Raw genomic sequence first — 25,902 nt, forward strand, 5'->3', positions numbered from 1 at the left:
GATGAATCCATGCCTGCTAGTGTTAAATTTGTGGGGTTCTGATGCAGAGTTTATTCTGGTCACCTAACAAGTCAGTGGCTTAGAAGAGCAGTGTTATAATTTAGATTTATAGAAAACTGGTACAGTCATGTACTGATAAATGGGACAGGAAATTGAAATTGTTTTTCTTTCTGCCAATGCAACTTTAATAGCTTAAAATCCTCATCCTGACTGAAAGCAATGAAAAAAGGTTTTAAAAACTTAAAAGGATTAAGTTGCCTGTAGCTAGAAGGATGCCAATTCCTTTTCAGAATGCAGTCAAAAGCTATGCTTCCAGCCACTCACATTAATTACAGTCCCAGACCAAAGCAGGCATTTTATACTTTAACCACAATGCATCCTGAATTTTACTGTACCTGAATTGCTGCAGGATGAACAGAAATGGACAGATCCTACAGCTGGTTTGGCAATGCAGATAGTAACTTGAGTGGGATTTGAACCTCCAAAGCTTTGACTTTAGTGTGCAAGCAATAAGTTTGATAGAAGAAATAATCGCTACTGCTGACCATAAGGCTTTGTTGGAACACGCATAAAGGTACAAAAATATGCATGTATTAACTACACTCATAGGTAAAACCTGACTTTTTCCCAAAGAGTATGACTGAAGAAAATAGAAGTAGTGGTAGGATAGAGGAGCAAAAACTTGGTTTAAAGATTCTAAGCTTGGGCCAAATTTGAGTCAAAGATTTATTTTTCTGTGCACTGAGAGTGCATATCACAATATCATAAACTTAATTCCAAACATGTACATACAGCAAGTCTTACTAATGTATGGGTATGTTGGCAGTATTAAAGAATTTATGTAGTTAAAAATGTCATCAGGTTCAACGTGGTTTTGGTGTAAATTGTACTTACACATTTTGGTAAGAAATAAGTAATGTAGCTCAAAAATTTATTAACTATTGTGTAAACTGTTGCATAATAACTGCACAAAGAGCAATCATCTGCAGATATTCATCAGCGCCATCAGCCAAGCACTTGTCAACTTCCTGGAAAAAAACAACCCATTAAAAAAAATGTAAGACTATGCTATGCTTTCCAGTTTATTTGTTATATTTCAATGCAGCTCTAATAACATCAAAACAAATTAGAACCCTTTAAAAAGTATGCAGGAACAGTTTCAAGGCTTTTCAACCCATTGTTCCTCACTGCAGAAAATTTTTTAAAAAAATTTCTGATCAGTTGAAGAACTAAACTCAATCAGCAAAATACTGCTGTACAATTCAAAATGCAAAATTTTAATTAATTGCATTTTTGTTTTGCAGGATTTGGTGCTGGGTCATAGAACAGCTGTTGGATTCAGAAATATGAAACCAGGACAAATTAAAAGGACATCAGTTATAATTTTTAATAAAATCACACATAACAACAAAAAAGTGGTGTACTCTGTTAAAACTATGGCAGCTAAAAGAAATACTTGCTTTTAAACAATTACATCTTTGAATGCCAGGAAAAGTAGATCCATGCTATTAAAAGCTATTTCTAGGGTAACTACCATTAATTTGTTCATTACATATTTTATCAAAATCAATCATCTGAGGATAAGATTTTGACTACTGGATAAGCACAAATCAACAGCTTGCCAACATGTTCTAAATTTATAAAGGAGACATACTTACTGCCAATTTTAGTGTGAGGGCAGACTTCTGTTGGTCATTAAGATCATCTTTATCAACGATGACATCATGTAGCTGGGTGATTAATTGTGTTGCAGCATAACCTTCATTAATCACGTTCTGACAGAATGGATGAAAAAAATGTTCTCTATTAAATGCATACCGTGGAAATAGAAACAAGACCCTACTCTCATTGAGTCATGCACAGTACAATGACATACATTTTCTACAGAAACAGGCATTTGTTAAACAGATAAAGAGCAAGAGTCATTGCCAATATGATAATGCAGAAGCTAATTGAGGATTCTGATCAGATTTGTACTATATACATTCCTTTATCCAAAAGAACACAAGAGTTGCAACCAAATACCATTTAAGCATGCACGAATAGCATAAAACTACACAATTATTTACCAGTAAGCATAATCTACTCTAGCTTTCCTTGAGATGCTGGTGAACTGAAATCTTGTGAAAGGAATTCATATGATAGAAACATAAAAAATAGGTGCAGGAGTAGGCCATTCAGCCCTTTGAGCCTGTACCGGCATTCAGTATGATCCAGGCCGATCATCCTGTACCTGCTTTCCATACCCCCGATCCCTTTAGCCACAAGGGCCATATCTAACTTACTCAAATATAGCCAATGAACCAGCCTCAACTGTTTCCTGTGGCAGAGAATTCCACAGATTCACCACTCTCTGTGTGAAGAAGTTCTTCTCATCTCGGTCCTAAAAGGCTTCCCCTTTATCCTTAAACTGTGACCGAGTTCTGGACTTCCCCAACATCGGAAACAACCTTCCTGCATCTAGCCTGTCCAATCCCTTTAGAGTTTCAATAAGATTCCCCCTCAATCTTCTAAATTCCAGTGAGTATATGCCTAGTTGATCCAGTCTTTCTAAATATGGAAGTCCTGCCATCCCAGGAATCAATCTGGTGAACCTTCTTTGTACTCCTTCTATGGCAAGAATGTCTTTCCTCAGATTAGGGGACCAAAACTGCACACAATACTCTAGGTGCGGTCTCACCAAGGCCTTGTATAACTGCAGTAGAACCTCCCTGCTCCTGTACTCAAATCCTTTTGCTATGAATGCCAACATACCATTTGCCTTTTTCCACCGCCTACTGTACCTGCATTCCCACCTTCAATGACTGGTGTACAATGACACCCAGGTCTTGTTGCACCTCCCCTTTTCCTAATTGGCCACCATTAAATTGCATCTGCCATGAATTTGCCCACTCACCTAACCTATCCAAGTCACCCTGCATCCTCTTAGCATCCTCCTCACAGCTAACACCGCCGCCCAGCTTCGCATCATCCACAAACTTGGAGATGCTGCATTTAATTCCCTCGTCTAAATCATTAATATATATTGTAAACATCTGAGCCCTACGGTACCCCACTAGTCACCACCGCCTGCCATTCTGAAAAGGTCCCGTTTACTCCCACTCTTTGCTTCCTGTCTGCCAACCAATTCTCTATCCACGTCAATACCATACCCCCAATACCGTGTGCTTTAAGTTTGCACACTAATCTCCTGTGTGGGACCTTGTCAAAAGCCTTTTGAAAATCTAAATATACCACATCCACTGGCTCTCCCCTATCCACTCTACTAGTTACATCCTCAAAAAATTCTATAAGATTCGTCAGACATGATTTTCTTTTCACAAATCCATGCTTTGTCCGATGATTTCACCGCTTTCCAAATGTGCTGTTATCACATCTTTGATAACTGACTAGCATTTTTCCCCACTACCGATGTCAGACTCACCGGTCTATAATTCCCCAGTTTTTCTCTCCTTTTTTAAAAAGTGGGGTTACATTGGTCACCCTCCAATCCTCAGGAACTAATCCAGAATCTAAGGAGTTTTGAAAAATTATCACTAATGCACCCACTATTTCTTGGGCTACTTCCTTAAGCACTCTGGGATGCAGACCATCTGGCCCTGGAGATTTATCTGCCTTTAATCCCTTCAATTTACCTAACACCACTTCCCTACTAACATGTATTTCCCTAAGTTCCTCCATCTCACTGGACCCTCAGTCCCTTACTATTTCCGGAAGATTATTTATGTCCTCCTTAAGTGAAGACAGAACCAAAGTAGTTATTCAATTGGTCTGCCATGTCTTTGTTCCCTATGATCAATTCACCCGTTTCTGACTGTAAGGGACCTACATCTGTCTTAGATAGATAGATACTTTATTCATCCCCATGGGGAAATTCAACTTTTTTCCAATGTCCCATACACTTGTTGTAGCAAAACTAATTACATACAATACTTAACTCAGTAAAAAATATGATATGCATCTAAATCACTATCTCAAAAAGCATTAATAATAGCTTTTAAAAAGTTCTTAAGTCCTGGCGGTAGAATTGTAAAGCCTAATGGCATTGGGGAGTATTGACCTCTTCATCCTGTCTGAGGAGCATTGCATCGATAGTAACTTGACCAATCTTTTTCTTTTCACATATCTATAAAAGCTTTTACAGTCAGTTTTTATGTTCCCTGGATAAGGAGCTTCAGTGTTTAAAGGATCACTGTCTAAAGGAATGTTTTCATCAGTATGGTGACTTAACATTTCAGGAAAAAAGTAAAAACGCTGCAGATGTTCACTGTACACTGAATTTTAACAAAGGCTCTTTTATACACATGACAGTAAAATTTTGATTATTTACCATTGTACGGGAAAGAATGGTTGAATTGAACAAATACATTTTCCATCCCAAATACCTAATCATCATCTAGATTAAAATAAAAGCATTTTTGACTATCACATCTCCCAATCTGATGGGAAAACTTGTTTGAAAGTTTTAAATATGTCACTATTAGCTTTCTACTTGGTTGTATTAGGTTGTCATTCTACAAACCTGGTAATTAGCTTGATGTAATTAACTTTCCAGTATTTATAACCATATAACCATATAACAATCACAGCACGGAAACAGGCCATTCCGGCCCTCCTAGTCCGTGCCGAACTCTTAATCTCACCTAGTCCCACCTACCCGCACTCAGCCCATAACCCTCCACTCCTTTCCTATCCATATACCTATCCAATTTTACCTTAAATGACACAACTGAACTGGCCTCTACTACTTCTACAGGAAGCTCATTCCACACAGCTATCACTCTGAGTAAAGAAATACCCCCTCGTGTTTCCCTTAAACTTTTGCCCCCTAACTCTCAAATCATGTCCTCTCGTTTGAATCTCCCCTACTCTCAATGGAAACAGCCTATTCACGTCAACTCTATCTATCCCTCTCAACATTTTAAATACCTCAATCAAATCCCCCCTCAACCTTCTACGCTCCAATGAATAGAGACCTAACTTGTTCAACCTTTCTCTGTAACTTAAGTGCTGAAACCCAGGTAACATCCTAGTAAATCGTCTCTGCACTCTCTCTAATTTATTGATATCTTTCCTATAATTCGGTGACCAGAACTGTACACAATATTCCAAATTTGGCCTTACCAATGCCTTGTACAATTTTAACATTACATCCCAACTTCTGTACTCAATGCTCTGATTTATAAAGGCCAGCGTTCCAAAAGCCTTCTTCACCACCCTATCTACATGAGACTCCACCTTCAGGGAACTATGCACTGTTATTCCTAGATCTCTCTGTTCCACTGCATTCCTCAATGCCCTACCATTTACCCTGTATGTTCTATTTGGATTATTCCTGCCAAAATGTAGAACCTCACACTTCTCAGCATTAAACTCCATCTGCCAACGTTCAGCCCATTCTTCTAACCGGCATAAATCTCCCTGCAAGCTTTGAAAACCCACCTCATTATCCACAACACCTCCTACCTTAGTATCATCAGCATACTTACTAATCCAATTTACCACCCCATCATCCAGATCATTTATGTATATTACAAACAACATTGGGCCCAAAACAGATCCCTGAGGCACCCCGCTAGTCACCGGCCTCCATCCCGATAAACAATTATCCACCACTACTCTCTGGCATCTCCCATCTAGCCACTGTTGAATCCATTTTATTACTCCAGCATTAATACCTAACGACTGAACCTTCTTAACTAACCTTCCATGTGGAACTTTGTCAAAGGCCTTGCTGAAGTCCATATAGACTACATCCACTGCCTTACCCTCGTCAACATTTCTTTTCATAAAACAATATTGGGGCATTTTCATCTTTGATTTTAATGGCTAGGCTGTCAAAAGCTCTGCCCAATATTTGATTAAATTAAAGAGTTCTCACCTTTACCATGGTTTCCAGTTTCTCAAATGAACTACTGTGACAAGCAACTAAAAGACCATCAATTATATCAGTTGGCACAGTCTGGGGAAACAAAAATACAAATGACCAATTCTTAATTCAGATTGTTGCAGAAGTGGGATTGAAAGAGAATTGAATAAATATGAGACAATAGAAAAGTAAAAAAATATACTGGTAAAGTCTCAATGCCAACAGCACAAGGCAAAGTATCGTAGAATGGCAGACACAGCTTTGCTGGTTCATAATGAATGAGAACCTGTGAAGTTAGTAGGAAATTGGATTGCTTAAAGGTGACAGGAAACTTGCATATTAGCCTGACAGTTCCAAGTAGTCTTTCAACTTCATCACAGATATAAATCCTAATTAATAATCACCATTACAACCTACAAGATAGGGGTCACATGTGTCCTTCCTGAAATGTAATGATACTTTTTATTGTCTTTATATCATATCAAAAGTCTGGATTTATTTTGCCTCTACCATAGTGAGACATGAACTCCTGACCCATGGTTGCTAGCTCAGAATCAAAACTCCATTGGTGTATTTTCCACATCTGATAAATGACCTCTCACACCATGAAGTAATTGAAGAAATATGCTCATTTCCAGGAAGAGAATAGCAAGCATTCTTTGCTTTGGGTTAGTCTTAACTTTTGAAAATACAGAACCCACCAATAGAAATAAATATGGCTACAGTTATTAAAAATGCATATTCTCAGCATTGATCATTTTTAGCCTTTAAATTAGAAACTGATGCTCTTAAAAAGAGAACTTCAACAGAAAAACCACTCAAAAAAATTCTTAGCTATCAATGGAATGAGCTGATTGACAGAAAATCTGAGTACATCAAAGAGTAATATCACTATGACAAGATGGCCCTCTGAAGAAATGCTTTACAATATAGTTTCCTGCAGATCCACCTCTATCTTATAGATGAGAAAACGTTTTCTTACTCCAGAAATGTCAATGATGACTTGCTCAGTAATGTCTTTTCCTCCTGTAAGTCTTGTTGCACATTGAAGGTAAGTTATTGCTTTCCTTAAGTCACCTTCTGATACATTGATGAGCATATTGATTGTCTAAAACAAAATCACAACAGCAAATTGAAAACATTTGCCAACTCAAATTTACATTCAATACAACCACACAATCTAGGCAAGCCAATGTAGCACCCCCTGTTTCAAATACAGTTTCACTGCATTTGCAGATCATGTTTATAGATTTCTTCCAACAGGAATTTTTAACCTGCACAATTTAATCCCAAAAAGGAATAAAACAGATCTTGAAATAGTTATTTGCTGTAGTAAAGCTAGCATTACAACCCTCACCTCTAACATAACGCAAAGTTACAATTACATTGGCTTCCAAACCAAAAGTTGCATTTGAAATGTATCATACAATTCCAGATTGTATAAAACTTACTTCATTGCTGCATTTGACATTCTCCTTCTCACAAATGTCACGCAGCCTCTTTTCTTGTATACTGTCTGTCAAAGGCTTAAACCGGAATTTGGAACAACGCGACGTCAATGGTTCAATTATCCTAAAACACAGGAGAAAAGTCACTGAGTTTCAATTGAGTTATAGATAAATGAAACCATGTGTTGATGATTCATGATTTGCATTGAATTAAAATATAAAAGACAGCATGGCTTTGTGCAGGAGAGGTCACGCCTTATAAACTTGATTGAGTTTAAGTGATGAAGATGATTGATGACAATAGGGCAACAGATATTGTCCACATGGAAAATTCCTCATGGTAGGCTGATCCAGAATATTAAGGTAAATGGGATCCACAAAGGCTTGGTAGATTTTTTTCCCATCAGATGATAGTCAAGAGTCTGAAACACTCAATAATCTGGGCAATGAAAGTAGAGACTATCACAGCATTTGAGAATTACTTTTCTGAGAACTTGAATATAGAATGATAGGGATACGATGGAACTTCCAGTGAAAGTTTTAAATGGGTTGGGGGGGTGGTTGGCGTACTGGAAGGCTGATTATAACAATTTTAGGCAGGAGATGGGATGAGTAACTTGAGTGCAGTTATTGGGGATGACAAGAAATGTTGCAAATTTAGTCACAAATGTAAAAAAAAGCCCATATAATGATTACAAAATTAAAATCGGACAGGTCCCTTGTGAAATATTAAATAAGCAGGAAAGAATTTAATCAAGGAACCAGGAGGACTTAATAAGTACTACAAGTAATATTAAGGATATTTTCAAGGCATTTTTGGAGGTATACATTCAAAATTTGTGGTACAGATCCTGTCCTTTGCGTTGTCATTTATTGTCCTCCCAAATCCAATGCCTGCTTTATCCTTTATTATATTTAACTACAACAGGATTCTCATCCCTGGTGATTTAAAGATTCATATTAATGATCTCTCAAATGCAAACTTTATGCCAACTGAAGTCATGAGCTTACTAGATAGCCTAGATCTTGCCAATCGTGTCACTGAGCACACTTGGAAATACACTTGATTTAGTAATGACAAAAGGGTTAAGCATTATTAACGTCTCTCTGTAAGATACCACTATATCTATCATTTTGTGTACTTTTTGACATTCTCTGCCTGGAACCAAAACCATGAAGTAAATTAGTTAATAGTTTCTTGATGCTACAACACAACCTAAGTTGTCTGAGCTGCCTCATTTATCTGACCCATGTGACCTAAATTGCTCAGTAAATGAAATGGTTGATTCTTTCAAGAATAAGTTGATAAATATATTAACCACAGTGGCACCATTTAGGGTGAACAAGAAAACACTTAGAAAAACTTCACCGTGGTTAAACAATTCTGTCTGTGAACTCAAGAGATTATGCAGAGTAGCTGAAAGAAAGTGGTTGAAAACTGGACTAGAAGTCCACCATAATATATTCAAAAAAAAAACTAGCCTCCTTTAAGAGACCATTTTGCAAGATTATTACAAAGAATAGTGGCGATTCAAGAATATTCTTAACTATAAACCAACTATTGAACCCTGCCACAACCTACAACATCCTCAGTCAAACATCTGTCACAAAATGCAAGGAATTTGCAAATGTTGTTCCATTAGGTTTAGTATGACTACAGTACAAAGTAAACTCTACAGCCAACCTTGTAAAAAGACAGTTAACTATCAAAATTTACAAGTATTCCTGAATCAAAATTCCACAAGAAATTGTAACAAAGTGTAAACAGTTTACCTGCTGTCTTGACCCTGTCCATACCACACTTTTTAAGGACTCTTAATAGTGTTTTCAATTCTGTTAGGAATGCTTATGTAAGAATGCTGTTCTTGGACAACAGTTCAGCATTCAACACCACAATTCCCTCCAGGCTCGACAAGAAGCTCAGAGACCTCGGCCTTCACCCTGCCTTGTGTAGCTGGATCCTGGACTTCCTGTCAGATCGCCGGGAGGTCTGACAGGTGGTAAGAGTGGGCTCCCTCACCTCTGCCCCTCAACACAGGTGCCCCTCAGGGCTGTGTACTAAGCCCCCTCCTTTACTCTCTGTATACCCATGACTGTGTTGCCACCAACAGTTCCAATGTGCTAATAAAATTTGCTGATGACACTACACTGATTGGCCTAATCTCAAATAATAACAAGGTGGCCTACAGAGAGGAAGTCACCACCCTGACACAGTGGTGTCAAGCAAATAATCTCTCCCTCAATGTCGTAAAAACAAATGAGTTGGTAGTGGACTATAGGAGGAATGCAAGTAGGCTAATCCCTATAGACACCAATGGATCTGGGGTTGAGAGGGTGAAAAGCTTTAAGTTCCCCGGCATAAACATCACCAAGGATCTCACGTGGTCTGTACATACCGGCTGTGTGGTGAGAAAGGCACAACAGCACCTCTTTCACCTCAGATGATTGAAGAACTTTAGTATGGCCCCCCAGGTTCTAAGAGCTTTCTACATGGGCACAATTGACTGGCTGCATCACTCCCTGGCATAGGAACTGAACTTCCCTCAATTGCAGGACTCTGCAGAAAGTGGTGCGGACAGCCCAGCACATCTGTAGATGTGAACTTCCCACTATTCAGGACATTTACAAAGAGAAGTGTGTAAAAAGAGCCTGAAAGATCATTGGAGACCCAAATCACTCCAACCACAAACTGTACTAGCTGCTATCATCCAGGAAACAGTACCGCAGTATAAAAGCCAGGACCAACAGGTTCAGGGACAGTTTTTTCCACCAGGCCAACAGACTGCTTAGTTCATGCTGACGCACCTGTATCTATGTTATATTGACTATCTTGTTGGACATAATATTTATTATAAATTACTATAATTGCACATTTGAACGAAGATGTAATGTAAAGATTTTTTACTCATGTGTATGAAGAATGTAAATAATAAAGTCAACTCAATTCAATACTTAACACATTCCTTGAAAATGAAGTTTTCCCAGACATTTTCAAAACTGTGGCTGTCAACCCTCTACTTAAAAAGCCAAATCTTGATAGCAAGGTATAGGCCAACTACAGGCCTATAATCAAATTTTCTCTTCCTGGGCAAGATTCCTGAGAAACTAATTCTGAACCAACTCAACATCTTTCTGAATGAGAACAATATTCTACAAAAAGTTTCAGTTGAGTTTTAGGGCAAACCCCAGCACGGAACAGAGCCCTTATCAAGATCAGCAACCTTAGGCTTCACACTAATACCAACTGAGTCTCAGTTCCAGTTCTTCTATATCTAAGTGCTGCTTTCAACACAATTGACCACAATATTCTTCTAGACTCCCTTGAGAACTGGAGTAGCTTCTTTGATACTGTCCTTAACTGGTTTCATTCATATATCTTGAGAACTGTTTCAACATCACCTTACTTGTCTGCTAGAAACTAGTGAATGGAAATGGGTAGTTACAAGTCTCCTGTAATTGGAAGGTGTTATAAATGACAACACCCAATCTATCTACTCATCCAACATTAGGGTTTTCCATTAAGTAGCAAGAATCATCTCAGAGTAATTCAACATTAGTATAGGTTGAGTACCCCCTATAAAAACAAGGTAAAATACAAATACTGTGCTCTATAACCTCTTAATCAAAACTCTGTATCAGAGGTGGAGACTGAAAGCCTGCCATTGTTTGTTGTTTCTCAACAGCCGATTCAGGCATTTCCCCGAAGCTGCTCTGTTGCCTTTGTTACCTTGCACAAGTCATATTTAAGGTATGTAATGATTTTTACTGTCAAGTACATATTTGTGATGAAGTGCAAGACAAGGACTACTTACCAGTAACATATAAATTTGGAACCAGAAAAGATAGTGATTCCTAGTTATCTCATTACATACTCCAAAATCTGAAACACTTCCAGCCCCAAGCATTTCGGATAAGGGACACTGAACCTTTATTACATATTGATTATGAAAGGGAAATAAATTCTCTGCTTTCAGAACTAAATGTTTGAGTTCAGAATAACTCCATACTATAGTTCTAGACTATAAAGGCACAATTGACAGGCAATTAAAATGCGTTTAGTAAAAAGTACATTACTCTGCCTGCCAACCCTTCAAGGAAACATTTCTTTAGTTATGGCTCTCCTACCTGCTGATGTAGTTGCAGATGAGACAAAACCGCGTGGTTTTTGACTCTCTTTCCATTGTGCGTCGAAGGGCAGCCTGTGCAGCGCTTGTCATGGAGTCAGCTTCATCCAAGATGATTATCTTAAATGGAGGAGCAGGTTTCCCACTGGAAGAAAAGGCATAATAGGAATGATTAAAAACATTCAAGCTGGGAACACTTGCAGTAAGAGTCAGATTCGTAAGAGGAACCATTTACAGAGCTGTGAAACTACGAGGATAAATGTGTTTTGATGAATGAGTTTATTTAACTTTCTTTCCTCCACTGACTTTATAATAATTAGAAGCTAATTAATCATTTCCATTATAAATAGCAACTTCAGCTGTAATTAGCACCTCTGCAGAGTGCAACACAAGACATTAATGCAACAATACATTAATACAACACTGTGACATTTAATTGCAAAAAGTTTAGTAAGGAAATGGGTAGTCCACAGAAACATTCGGGGAAAGAAAAGGAGTCAATATAAAATAGAGGTCAAAATAATCTGAACAGCAGAGATTCGCAAACCATGTAGAGGAACATCTTTAATTGGGAAAAAAAAGACAGAGAAATAAAATCAAAGAGGGGATGGAGTACCGGTAAGTTTCTTCATTTGGTTATGTAGGGTCTCATATTATAATAGGGATGTTGAAGTACTAATAATTGGTTTATTATTGTCACACCTACCAAGTACAGTCAAACACTGATCTTGCACACCTTTCACATCAATCAGTTCATTAGAAGAGTGCAGTGAAGTAGTATAAATTAAAACAATGAACAGAGAGCAGAATGATGTGCTAGTTAGAGAGAAAGAACAGTGCTGACAGGCCATCACAAGGTACATTGTGAGGTTAAGGGACCATCTTATTGCACTAGTCTTATAACAATGGGGTAGAAACTGTTCTTGAGCCTGGTGGTAACTTGCTTTCAGGCTTTTGCATCTTCTGGTGGGGGGAAGGAGGAGGAGAGAATGACTGGGGTGGGTGAATTCCTCGATTATGTCAGCTGCCTTCCTGAGACAGCGAGAAGCATGTGTGTGAGGGGTGGTGATGCTGGCTTGCAGACACAGGCATTCAGTTGCCATACCAGGCTGTGATGCATCCGGATAGGATGCAAACAAGATTTGCTACGATAGGGTAGGTCAGAAAAGACTGAAGAAGCTGAGAATCCTTCCTCTAGGCTAAAGAACAATGTGATAGGAGGACTCTAAGATTATGAAAGATGACAGATTATATTTGGAGATGATTCCATATGTGGAAGAAGCTAAAGGTGGTGACTATAGTGTTGAGATAGTGACTCAAGAAGCCAGTAAGAAATTCCTGTGAATCCTCTATCTACCAGGCTTGGTAGAATGCAGAACTTTAATTACAGTGAATAATTGAGGCAAATAATCTCAATGCACTATAAAGTGAGAGAAAAGCACTGGAGTTTACACTTAGCTTCAGAGAAGGATGGATGATGCTTCTAAGGAACAGCAACCTGTTGAACCCTTTACACTGCTGCAAGCTCAACAATAATACAACAACCTTTTAGAACAGCACTGAAAATTTAGTACTTACTCTGCACGAGATCCTGCTACTGCCAACTGTGCAAAATTCTTCACCTTTTCTCGCACAACCTGGATCCCACGTTCATCAGAGGCGTTCAGCTCGAGAACTCGCTTGCGATAAAGTTCAGGTCTGCAGATGGGATGTGATGGGAATTAATTTTATCCACTCTAGGAAGGTACAATCATTTGGGTGATGTGCATCATAAAGATTATAAACCCTCAAAATGCTTTACTAAATATAGATATTGCTGTTACAAACTGGACAGAACAAAGGTGCCAGGTGTACCACAATATGATTGATCTGAAATATAAATGCTTTTATTCTTTTTACCCTTTTAAACACTGAACAGCTAAAAAAATTATTCAAATTCAGGGAATAGGTTTGGAGAAGTTACCAAAATATGCTGGAATGGAAATAACAGACTTAGATCTATGATCAATAATTCCATACTGATACACATGAAGGATTATTTTCCTATACAAAAAAGCTTAGCAAGAATGTCACACTTTATAAGAAAAATTATATATAAAAAGAATACTATATTAAGGCAAAAAAGAGTTACTGATCCACCTTCCCCCAGTAAGAATATCTTTAGAAAGGGATCATTAAGTACTGATTTTAAGAAGTTGATTTTTATTAGATTGTAGACGGAGATGTGATCCAGACTTAGCTTTGCTCTAATCAGAAATCAAAAATATATGCTGCCTTTGATAATAGGGATTCTTTATACCACATTGAATCTAAATAGAACTTGTAGTAAGAAACAATTAGTTCAAGTCCATGGTCTTCCAAAACTGGAAAAAGTTAGAAAATAGGCAGCAAAATGTAGAAAAAGATAATTTCATATTCAGTTTTTCTCTTGGCTAAATTGTTTCTTGTAATAATTATCCCCATTTGCACTTTCTCAGTCCAAACTTTTATCACCTTTACTACCCATCTTACCTTGTTGGGTTTATTCACCACATCAGTATACTGAGGTAGTACAATAAAAGAATGTGAATAAAGTGTCATGGTTACAAAGAAAATATAGTACAGGCAGACAATAAATTGCAAGTCTATAATGAGGTAAAACTCCACCTTATCGTACTAGGAGACTGTTGAATTATCTTTTAACAGTCGAATAGAAGCTGTCCATGAGCCTGGTGGAACATGCTTTCAAACTTTGGGAAGGGTGATGAACAGAGAATGTCCAGGAATGGAAAAGGCTAAAGAAAGTTGTGGCCCAGTCCATCGTGGGCAAAGCCCACCCCACCATTGAGCACATTTACAAGGAGTCTTTGATTTGGCTGATTGCTTTACTGAGACAGTGAAACGTGTGGATAGTGTTGACTGAGGGGAGGCTGGGTTCCACGATGTGCTGAGCTGTGCTGACAACTCTGCAGTTTGGTGCGCTCAGACAGAGCAGTTGCCGTGCCAAGCTGTGATGCATCCCGATACGATGCTTTCTATGGTGCATCAATAAAAAGTGGTGAGGGTCAAAGGAGAGCTGACAAATTTCTTCAGCCTGAAGTATAGTACAGGTGCTGATGCCTCAGCATCCACATGGTTGGACCAGGACAGGCTATTCGTGACATTCACTATGAGATACTTGAAACTCTCAACCCATTCCACTTCAATCACCGTTGATATAAACAGAAGTATATGTATCGCCTCTTCCTGCAGAGAATGACCAGCTTTTTTGCTTCAATCCTTTTCATCATTTAATCATTCTTGCCTTTCATCCAATTTCACATGCCTCTGTTAGAGCATAGAGAAATGCAGCGCAGGGGCAGGTCCTTCTGCCCAAGACGTTATGCTGAACTGATTAAGCTAATGAGTTCCCGTTACATTAATGGACCATACCCTCCCATTCTCCGCATATTCCTCTGCCAATCCAAGAGTCTCTTAAATGCCTCTATTGCATCTTCCTCCACTACCAACCCTGGCAGCACATCCCAGGCACCCGACACACGGTTAAAGGAAAGCTTATCCCATGCATCTTCTTTCATCTTTCCCTTTCTCATTTTAAACACATGCCCACTAATATTAAGACATCAATCCCGGAGAGGAGATAACAGCTGTCTGCTCTACGTACACCCCTCCTAATTTTATAAACTTCAATCAGGTCTCCCGTCGGCTTCCAATACTCCAAAAATCAACACTAGTTTGTCCAAACTCTTACTTTTGCACGTAGCCTGCTGCACCCTTTCCTAAGCTTCCACATAACTCCAAATATAAATAGTGGGCTGATATATTGATTATTGCTCAGCATTCAACACCATCATCCCCTGTACTAATCAGTAAGCTTCAAAACCTGAGCGTTCAAGACATTTACAGGTGTCACGAACAGCAGAGCTCCCAGTACAGATTAAAGTACGTATATATCACCATATACTACCTTGAGATTTATTTGCTTGCAGGCATTTACAGGGAAGCAAAGTACAATAGAATTTATTTAGAACCATACATAAACCAAGACTAACAAAGAAAAGTGCAAAATAAAAGACATCATGCAAATAATAAATAAATACTGAGAACACGAGTTGTAGAATCCTTGAATTGAGGAATCAGTTCAGAGTTGAGCGTAGTCATCCCTGCTGGTTCAGGAGCCTGGTGGTTGAAGGACAATGACTGTTTCTGAACCTGGTGGTGAGGGATCCAAGACTCTCGTGCTTCCTTGTCGACGGTAGCAACGGGAAGAGTCGCAGCCTGGATGGTGGGGGGTTTCTTGTTGATGGATGCTGCTTTCTTGTGGCAGCACTCCTTGTAAACATGCTCAATGGTGGGGTGGGCTTTGCCCATGATGGACTGGGCCACAACTTTCTGTAGCCTTTTCCATTCCTGGCCTTCGGGGTTTCTATACCAGGCCATGATGCGACCAGTTGGGATACTCTCCACAGTACATCTATAAGCATGTTAAAGCTTTTCATGACATACTGAATCTATGCAAACGTCTAAGAAAGTAGAGACGCTGTTGTGCCTTCTTTGTGAGGGCCCATTTGTGATGGTCCCAGGACAGATCCTCTGATACAATAACGCCTAAGAATTTCCTGATCCTCTCCACCGTCGATCCCTTAATGAGGACTGGACCACCAACAGAGTGAATCCAGAACACTACCCTGTCTTCCATGGGCAAGCTAGTTTTGAATCTAAGTGGCCAAGTCACCATGGATCCCATACATCTTAAATCTTAATTTTAGCCTAATATGGCACTTTTTCTCTCCCCCTTCCTCTGCACCTCAAAGCTTATTTCCAGCTTTTTCCAGTATCGACGGAAGGACATCAACTCAAAACAATAAGTGTTTCTCTCCCTACTGATTTTGCTTGGCCTCCTGAGCATTTCCGGCACTTTCTGGTTGACAAGATGCAAGTTACCTTACCCGAAGAGTTCTCTTGCTGCAGCCAATATCGTGGAAGTTTTCCCTGTCCCAGGGGGCCCATAAAAAAGCAGGTTGGGAAGCTGTAACAGACAATTGCAAATACATGTATCTTCAGAATGGCTAGCTACCTTTGTATCATGTTATCCTTTTACCTTAGATGTGTTTTTCAGCTCTAAGCCCACTTAGAATTTATTACATACTTTTTGGTTAAACACTCGCAAGGATGTGTCTCACTTTTACACAAACGGGCATCCCCCCAAGTGGCCTGGGAATTGTGAACTGCTCTTTATACAGCACTGAATTACTCAGAGCAGACTTACTGGACCCAAAGTTCTTGCCACCGATCAGTTTGGCCACTTGCCCTATCCCATTCCCCAGGGGGAAGTGCAGTGTCGCACTCTGCCTAGCAGGCTCCTCTATATACAGTATATTGACCCAGGACACACTCCACAAATTCCACTCTGTGCAAGCTCTTAAAATTCTGGATGGTCTAGTCAATACCAGGGAAATTAAAATCTCCCATAAATTTAAGGAGCTGATGCAACTAAAAACATTAACAGTCACTTAGATGGTTTAATTCTCCCATTTACCAAGGTGTTGAAATATAAATGAATACAACTTCTATAGCTGAAACTATAAATGCCACTCACATCTGCTCCTTCCAGGGACTTCTTTAGCACAGACACAACTTCCTCCTGAAACGCAACTTCAGCCACACATTTTGGCCGACTGTATGAAGATGTCAAAAGTTACCAAGACAAACTTCAGAGTGAAACTGTAGTACAAACACATACGCACTGAATACCCCACCGCATAAAGAGAGAAATGCAAACATTGAAAATCTGAAACCAAAAACAACATGCTGGAAACACTTTAGCAGGTCAGGCAGTATATGCAGATAGAGGAACAATTAGAAGGCCTTTCCCCAAAACTGAGAAGGCCAGCTTTAAATTGCATTCGATGGAGGGACAAAAGAATACTTGTGACAAGGAAGGGCCAGGTCAAGTAGGTCAATGGCTCAGTTGGATAGTGAATTTGCTTGTTTGCGTTGTGTGCTGCTAATAGTGGGGCTATGGGATATGGCCAACAGTCAACTGATCGTCCTTCCCATTTTCAACAAGATTCCATCAAACACACTTTCCGCTTCCCCCTTCCCTCCTGCATTTCAGAAGCACCTCTCCCTTTCTGATTGCCTGGTCAGCTTTCTCCCTTATGGCACCTTCCCACACAAACACGGCAGATGCAACACTTGATCCATTACTTCTTCCCCTCCACTACCCAGAGCCCCAAACATCCTTTCAAGTTCTTGATTATTCAGCGCGTCAGGGAGAGGAGAATGGGGTTGAGAGGGATGATGGAAAGATGTAGCAGACCCAAAATATTAACTATTTCCCTTTCCACAGATGCCACTGAACTGCCAAGTGTTTCCAATATATTATTCTTTGTTTCATATATAAACTGCACCTGTCTTGATGCAATGAGGATTAAAACAGTATGTACTGAAGGCTGTCATCTCCTATTCAAGTGACCTCTGCAGGAAACTAGCACGTAGCTCAAATACAAGCTTTGTTCGCTTTTTTTGTGTGGGAGGAGGGATTTTGGGGGTCGATGTGCCCGATCTCTTTTGTTCATGTATTGTGCAGGTGTGGGGGCAAGAGGAGGGATTTTGGGGGTCGATGTGCCCGATCTCTTTTGTTCATGTATTGTGCAGGTGCGGGGGGAAGAGGAGGGATTTGGGGGTTGATGTGCCGTCTGTTTTTTTTATGTGGGAATCATGCTGCCTTTCTTTTTCTTTGTTTTCATGGCTACCCGGTGAATTGAAGAATTTCCAGAGTTGTATACTCTGATAATAAATAAACCTTTGCACTTTTCATTTATATAAGGGAGTAGGGGACAGGAAGGGAAGTGTTTCACAGGTACAGCAGAGTTATTGAATTGAAGTGATTTTATTACTTCCTTCATATGCAAGGAGTAAAACTCTTTGCGTTATGTCTCTGTCGAAATGTGCAATTTATAGTAATTTATAATAAATAGTAAGTACTGTCAATAAAACAACTGTATCAGCGTTAATCAGTCTGACGGCCTGGTGGAAGAAACTGTTCTGGAACCTGTTGGTCCTGGCTTTTATGCTGCAGTACTGGATGGTATCAGCAGGAACAGTTTGTGGTTGCGTGAGTCTGGTCCCCAGTTTTTACACATCTCTGTAAATGCCCCCAATAGTGGGAAGTTCACATCTACAGATGTGCTGGGCTGTCCGCACCACTCTCTGCAGAGTCCTGCAATTGAGGGAAGTACAGTTCCCATACCAGGCAGTGATGCAGCCAATCAGGATGCTCTCAATTGTGCCCCTATAAAAAGTTCTTAGGATTTGGGGGCCCCACACCAAACTTCTGCAACTGTCTGTAGAGATCACATGAGATTCTTGGTGATGTGTATGCCAAGGAACTTAAAGCTGTTCACCCTCTCACCCCCAGATCCATTGATTTCAATAGGGGTTAGCCTGTCTCCATTCCTCCTGTAGTCCATAACCAGCTACTTTGTTTTAGCGACATTGAGGGAGAGGTTGTTTTCTTGACACCACTGTGTCAGGGTGATGTCTTCTCTGTAGGCTGTCTCATTATTGTTTGAGATTAGGGCAATCAGTGTAGTATTGTCAGCAAATTTAATTAGCAGATTGGAGCTATGGGTGGCGACACAGTCATGGGTGCACAGAGAGTAAAGAATGGGGCTTAGCACACAACCCTGGGGGCACCTGTGTTGAGGTCAGAGGGGTGGAGGTGAGGGAGCCCACTCTTACAACCTGCCAGCGATCTGACAGGAAGTCCAGGATCCAGCTACACAAGGTAGGGTGAAGGCAGAGGTTTCTGAGCTGCTTGTCGAGCCTGGAGGGAATTGTGGTGTCAAATGCTGAACTCTAGTCCAAGAACAACATTCTCACATAAGCATTCTTCTTCTCCAGATGTGTAGGGCTGTGGGTATTGCATCATCTGTCGATCGGTTGTGTTGGTAGGCACATTGTAGGGAGTCCAGTGTGGGGGGAAGCATGCTGCAGATGTAGTCCTTGACCAGTGTCTCAAAGCATAATGATTGGGAAGTCAATACTTTTAAAATAGAGTCACAATTATGTTTCCCCCCACCCCCAATCAATGGCTTCAGATAAGGCTTCAACATAATTTTCAGAATCCGTATTTTGACAATGGATTCTCCCTCAAGGAATTCTCATTCAGCATCGCAATACTGCCCTATTTACCAAGCTAGACATATTTCTACTGCACGGCAATGGGGAAATGTTACAAATGCAAACGATGTAATGTGTGTTTACATTCCTGATCTTCTATAACACAAGCTCCTAATATTAGACATTTTCTCCATACAGATTAGACTGTAAAAATAATTCTTTCCCTTAACTGCATCCACCAATTAGACAAGGCCTAAATTAAAAATATTTCTCCTGCAGTCACCTTCTGAGATATTTATTCTGTTAAGAGGGCTAGAGATTTATGAAGCCAACCAGTAATGAAGCAGTTTCATAATAAGCTCAGAAGCTGATGGCAAGAAGCTTGCTGCAGCAGCAGACAGCACAGTGTGGCAGTGGTTAACTCAATTACTTTACAGCAGCAGCGATCACTGATCGGGGTTCAAATCCCGCAGCTGCCCGTAAGGACTTTGTATTATGTGTTTTCTCCGTGTGCTCCAGCTTCCTCCCACATTACAAAGATGTACAGTTAACATTAGTGAGTTGTGGACATGTAATGTTAGTGTTGGAAGCGTGAGATTATTATAAATAAGTACAGCACAGGCATGTGGGACAAAGGGCTAGTTTCTCCCTATGATAGTGTGGATTTCCTCCGGTTTCCTCCTACATTATAAACACATACAGTTAACATTAGAGAGTTGTGGTCACGCTATGTTAGCATTGGAAGTGTAGCAACATTTGCAACCTGCCCCCAGCATACCCCTCACTGATTCGATAATGATGCATTCATGTTATTTTTGTGACAAATAAAGCTAATCTTTCCAAAAAAATCAATGTTATTGTAGAGGTGAATGTGTCAGGCTACAGCTAGATAGAAATTCATGTTCTAAAAGCACCACTTGCTCCTTAACTGTACAAACAAAAACCACAAAATAGGCGGCATGCTGCAACAAGAGTGTGGTTTAATTTTTGTTGTATTATGTGAAAATCCAGGACTGTCTGGAAGATCTGTACAGTCAAGCAGCTTGCAAATTTTCATTACCAATTTTCCCTCCAATTAAAAGAAAGTTGGCTTTACACACACGTTACTCCTATGCCTGACCTGCAGTGTGTCAGAGTTAATCAATGATTCAGTTTTAGAGTTTCCATCCTTGTTTTCAAACCTTGTGATCTTATTTGTAGAGCACAGAAACTAGCCCTTCGTCACACATGGCTAGGCCGACCACTGTACCCATTTAAAATAATCCCCTTTACACAATTCATCTAAACCCTCGACGTGTGCATGCTCATCTACACACCTCCTAGTGTTGTGAAAGTTCCTGTGTCCACCACCACCTCCCTCATGCTCTCTAATCTTCCCCAGCCCTGAAGTGCCAAGACGTTCTAGGTCCTTAATTGTAACTTATTCCTTATTTGCACACTTGATTGCTTCAACCAGTAATACCCTAAAGAAGGCCATAAGACACAGGAGCAGAATTAGGCCATCTGGCCCATCGAGTCAGCTCTGCTACTTGATCATAGCTGATCCTTTTTTTTAAAAAAACGATCTCCTCCTCAACCCCAGATCCCGGCCTTTAATGCCATGACCAATCAAGAACCTATCAATTTCTGCCTTAAACAACCCAACGACCTGACCTCCACAGCTACATGTGGCAACACATTCCACAAATTCACCATCCCTTGGTTAAAGAAATTTCTCCGCATGTTTTGAAAGTGCGCCTTCTATCCTGAGGCTGTGCCCTCTTGTCCTAGACTCTCCCACCATGGGAAACATCCTTTCCACATCTACTCGTCTGGGCCTTTCACCATTCGAAAGGTAAATCAAAGAAGTCCAACAACCCCCACCATACCCATCACCTCAACAAAGTTATTGACACATACTCCTGTAAAATGTGTTGGGACTCTTTAAATCACATTTCAGATGGCATGCAAATAGATTTTAGTATAAATCAGCTCTGAAAAAATACGAGCTGCCATGATTACAAATGGGACTTGCAAAGTGGACAGTACACAACTCGGACATATGGCTGTGAATTGAGTTCCTACCTGTCAGGAAATGCCTACGGTCTCACAACAGTTGGCAAATTCATCCTGCTGGTCTGCCAAATGTACAATCTGCACACACAAGTTGGGCATTTGTAATTATAGATAGAGTTCCTCCCCAATTTACAAGGGAAAGGGACACTCCATGTGATGTGGAAACACTATATAAAGCATCATGTGCGGTCCGTTTCTTACTATTTTTCCACCCATGGCACGGATTTTTGCTTCTTGTTTTCGCCACTGGTTCCTGCTGCGCTTTTCTCTCTTGTAGGTTTAGTGCCGATCACACCAGCTCCTTTTAGAAAGGCTTGCATTTTTCACCTTTAAGCAAAAATTACAAAGGTTTGAATTTTTCTTCTAAGAAATTCCAAGGAAAGAAAAGCACTGACACAACAAAAGCAACACTGAAAACAGAGGCAGTCAATATCCATGCATGATAAAACTGGTCTCAACTCGATAGCAATAAAGATTAATGAGCCTTCCTCACTCTGAAGAAGAGTACAAATGCTCATTTATTGTCCTGGCCACATTCAACATCATACAAATCCGATTAACTGATAGGTCAGTTGTTGCTGTGTACAACTTGGCTGCTCTATTTCCTTATAAAACTGCAATTACACTTCAGATTAACGAACAAGAAAGTTTGTCGAGGTGGCCCAAGGACAAAAAAGGTCTGTTTTTCTTCTAGCAAATGATGGACATTTCATTTTCCGAGATAATCCACAAGTTCCTATTTCTACATTTCCTTCTATTGCTCTGAATTCCAGACTGAATGCCAAGGCAACACGTTTTGGAAACCAGGCATTTGGGATGCCCATCACTGCAGTCTGCAGGACAATTTGTCTTTTTATTTGCCATGAAATAACAATGTAATACAATGGGCATCCACCTAGATTTCAAGTGATGAGATAATAAACTAGAGGCGGCAGGTTTAAATCTCAACACACAAACAAGAGAAAATCAGCAGATGCTGGAAATCCAAAGCAACATATACAAAATGCTGGAGGATCTCAGCAGGTCAGGCAGCATCTATAGAAAAAAGTACAGTCGACATTTCAGGCTGAAACCCTTCGGCAGGACTAGAGAAAAAAAAAGATGAGCAGTAGGTTTAAAAGGCGAGAGGGTATGGCCATGGAAGAAAGAAAAAGTTGGGGGGGGGGGGGGGGGAAAGAGAGGAGCACCAGAGGGAGGTGATGGGCAGGCAAGGAGATCAGGTGAGAGAGGGAAAAGGAGATGGGAAACAGTGGGAGGCATTACCAGAAGTTTCAGAAATGGATGTTCATGCCATCAGGTTGGAGGCTACCCAAATGGAATACAAGGTGTTGTTCCTCCAACCCAACTGTGGCCTCATCACGACAGTGGAGAAGGCCATGAATGGACATATCGGAATGGGATGTGGAATTAAAATGGGTGGCCACTGGGAGATCCCGCTTGTCCTGGCGGATGGAGCGTAGATACTCGGCAAAGCGGTCTCCCAATCTACATTAAAGCATTGGCTGATTAGCAGGAGGCAGCGAGTGGGAATAAAAGGATCCTTTTCTGGTTGACTGCCAGTGACTAGTGGTGTTCCGCAGGGGTCAGTGTTGGAACCACTTCTCTTTATGCTGTGTGTCAATGATTTAGGTGATGGAATAGATGGCTTTGTTGCCAAGTTTGCAGATGATACGAGGATTGGTGGAGGGGCAGGTACTGTTGAGGAAATAGGTAAGCTGCTGAAGGACTTAAGACATTAGGAAATGGGCAAGAAATTGGCAAATGAAATACAATGATGCAACATGCATGGTAGTAGAAATAAATATGCAGACTATTTTCTAAATGGGGAGAAAACCCAAATGTCTGAGATGCAGAGGGAGTTGGGAGTCCTTGTGCAGAACACCCTGAAGGTTAACTTGCAGGTAGAGTGGGTGGTAAGGAAGGCAAATGCCATGTTAGCATTCATTTCAAGAGGGCTTGAATACAAGATGAGAAATGTGATGCCGAGGCTTTACAAGGCACTGATGAGGCCTCACCTTGAGTATTGTGAACAGTTTTGGGCCCCTCATCTTAAAAAAGATGTGCTGGCATTAGAGAGGGTCCAGAGGAAGCTCTCAAGGATGATTCTGGGAAAGAAAGGATTATCATATGAGAAACTTTTGATGGCTCTGGGTCTGTACTCGCTGGAATTTAGAAAGATGAGGTCAGATCTCATTTAAACTTTTTAAATGTGGAAAGGATGTTTCCTATGGTGGGGGAATCTAGGACAAGAGGGCACAGCCTCAGGAATGAGGGACATCCATTTAAAACAGATGCAGAGAAATTTCGTTAGCCAGAGGGTGGTGAATTTGTGGAATGTATTATCACAGACAGCTGTGGAGGCCAAGTCATTTGGTGTATTTAAAACAGAGCTTGATAGGTTCTTGATTGGGCATGACATCAAAGTTAACGTGGAGGAGAAGGCTGGGGAGTGGGCCTTATCAGCCATGATTGAATGGTGGAGCAGGCTCAATGGGTCAAATGGCCTAATTCTGTTCCTATGTCTTATGTTTCAGGCCGAGACTCTTCTTCATGACTGTGACAAATGTTGCACTCACAAATCTTGAAACATCAAATTGAGTCAAGTATTCTACCAGAGTGAATCAGCAGTGACCAGAAAATCCAGCAGTGTCTGAAAGGGTCAGGTGTTCCTTAAAGAATACATTTTGCTGCTCTTAGGATAGTTTCTATATCACAAGTCCAGGAAACATCTGGAAATATAAATGCCGAGGCACTGCATGGTGACACATTATGGCTTAAAGATAAATTACAGATGGATTTTTTAAAAACATTACTTTTTGCAAATGCACAATAGGAACTTCATAATAAATATTAACATTCCCAACAGCATCCACAACCAGAGTGCATCCATTAACCCTCGACGTCATACATTATTTCCCAATTCCATTCTTTGCATTCACAGACCCGAGACTCCAGTAACTGTATTGTACAAGACCGACCCTTGCTACAGAAACATCACCCACCCAACCCTCGTATATACCGGCTCCCAAGAGCAGCTTTTGAACTGTCCAGCTAAGGTACCAACTGCCCCCCTCACCTCCAAAAAAAAACAGCATGCACTCCACCCACGAGAACCCAGTGACCCCCACTCTCCTTCCCAACCCCACTACAGAGGCCAGACATTCATATTGCGCCTCTCCCACCATCCGGCTGGGGACGGGCGGCCAATAGACCAACCTGCCTCCTGCTCCGGCGCGGTACACTGTGCCCTCCCGGCCCGGGATGGATCAATTCGGCAGGTAGTCCCAGCACCCGGGCTTTTAACGGGAATAAAGAGGCACTGAGCGCTACCGACAAACTCCCGCCAACAGGCTCAATCCCCGGCGCGTATTTCCGGTTCCGTGCGGTGTCTCGGTCGGAGATGTCCGGGCTTTCGTGGGCCGTCAGATTCCGATTCCCCGTCCGCGGGTTGTATTTATCCCAATGAGCTAAAGTGGTTGTTTCAATAGCCAGTTCAAACCTCCTCCAGATGAAAAAGAAATCTTCCTAAAATCCTTTCTTAATATCCTAATCCTTAAACCCATGCAAAGCACGAAAACAACACATTTCACGACAGTATGCAAGTGTTACATACCTGATTCTGCGCCTGGAATGGTTTCCAGGATACAAGCCTGGGCAAGGTTGTATGGAAGACCGTCAGCAAGTCTCCCCTCTCCACGCCACCGATGTTGTTCAAGGGAAGGGCAAGGGCCGATACAGTTTGGCACCAGGGTCGTCGGAGGAGTTGACAGAACGAGGTGGAATGCAACGTCGGACTGCCTTAGGGACTCCAGCTCCGGATTTGTCCTCAGGGTTTACTCCCGAAGCCTATCCCATGAGTGGGTATGGCCGCAAGGCCGCGGAGGTTTGAAATCAGAGTTTTCCCTCTCTCAGATGGACTGCCTTCCCAGGCTGACGAACTCCATCTACCCGAAGTAGAAATATTAGATACAAACATACAATGGAGGGGTCTTGAATTACAAAGTGCACTGCATGAGAATCATTTGGGTGCCCTGGTAGATTCATCACTATCAACACCTTGACAATGCACAGAAGCAAATCGGAAGGCTAACAGAACGTTGGGCTATATAATGCGCTCCATGCGCTCCGTCGAGTTCGTCTAGACATTCTCCTTAAGCTGTAGGATGTGCTTGTGAGGCCACACCTTGAATACAGTGTATTATTTTGATTTCCATATTTTGTGAGGGATGTGAAGGCACTGGAGAGAGTTCAGAGAAGGGTGCCGAGACTCATTCCAGGTATGCAGGGCAGGAGCTGTGAA

The 25,902-nt window shown here is 40.9% G+C and overlaps 2 protein-coding genes across 5 annotated transcripts in view; one reads left to right on the plus strand and one right to left on the minus strand.

Annotated features, from left to right (window-relative positions):
• The window catches only part of LOC140725667 (eukaryotic initiation factor 4A-II), a 16,962-nt gene extending 15,547 nt beyond the window's left edge, over positions 1–1,415 (plus strand). Inside the window, exon 12 of the transcript XR_012098406.1 lies at positions 1,305–1,415. The gene's annotated coding sequence lies outside the window, so the exon portion shown is untranslated. The remainder of the gene's footprint in view (positions 1–1,304) is intronic.
• rfc4 (replication factor C (activator 1) 4) lies at positions 713–25,366 on the minus strand. 4 transcript variants are annotated; one of them, XM_073041448.1, is made up of 11 exons: positions 25,216–25,366; positions 21,804–21,929; positions 17,020–17,098; positions 16,370–16,449; positions 13,020–13,139; positions 11,443–11,586; positions 7,321–7,441; positions 6,852–6,977; positions 5,882–5,962; positions 1,659–1,775; positions 713–1,028 (listed from the first exon to the last, which is right to left on the minus strand). In XM_073041448.1, exons 2-11 carry the CDS (start codon positions 21,920–21,922, stop codon positions 939–941), a joined length of 1,077 nt encoding a protein of 358 aa, XP_072897549.1. In that variant the 5' UTR covers positions 21,923–21,929; positions 25,216–25,366; the 3' UTR covers positions 713–938. The 4 variants fall into 4 exon arrangements, with proteins under 4 accessions (XP_072897549.1, XP_072897550.1, XP_072897548.1 ...); XM_073041449.1 differs by lacking the exon at positions 25,216–25,366 and adding an exon at positions 24,823–24,972; XM_073041447.1 differs by lacking the exon at positions 25,216–25,366 and adding an exon at positions 24,819–24,972.
• Positions 25,367–25,902: the final 536 nt, after the last annotated feature.

This window comes from Hemitrygon akajei, chromosome 3 (genome assembly GCF_048418815.1).
Source record: "Hemitrygon akajei chromosome 3, sHemAka1.3, whole genome shotgun sequence".
Lineage (NCBI taxonomy): Eukaryota > Metazoa > Chordata > Chondrichthyes > Myliobatiformes > Dasyatidae > Hemitrygon > Hemitrygon akajei.

Excerpts from the sequence above, each read along its gene's own strand:
- rfc4 (XM_073041448.1), bottom strand. The coding sequence starts at position 21,922 with ATGCAAGCCTTTCTAAAAGGAGCTGGTGTGATCGGCACTAAACCTACA. Across the intron at positions 5,963-6,851 it reads TCATCATTGACATTTCTGGA|ACTGTGCCAACTGATATAAT; the intron begins GTAAGAAAACGT and ends TTGTTTCCCCAG. Across the intron at positions 1,029-1,658 it reads CCCTCACACTAAAATTGGCA|GAAGTTGACAAGTGCTTGGC; the intron begins GTAAGTATGTCT and ends GTTTTTTTCCAG.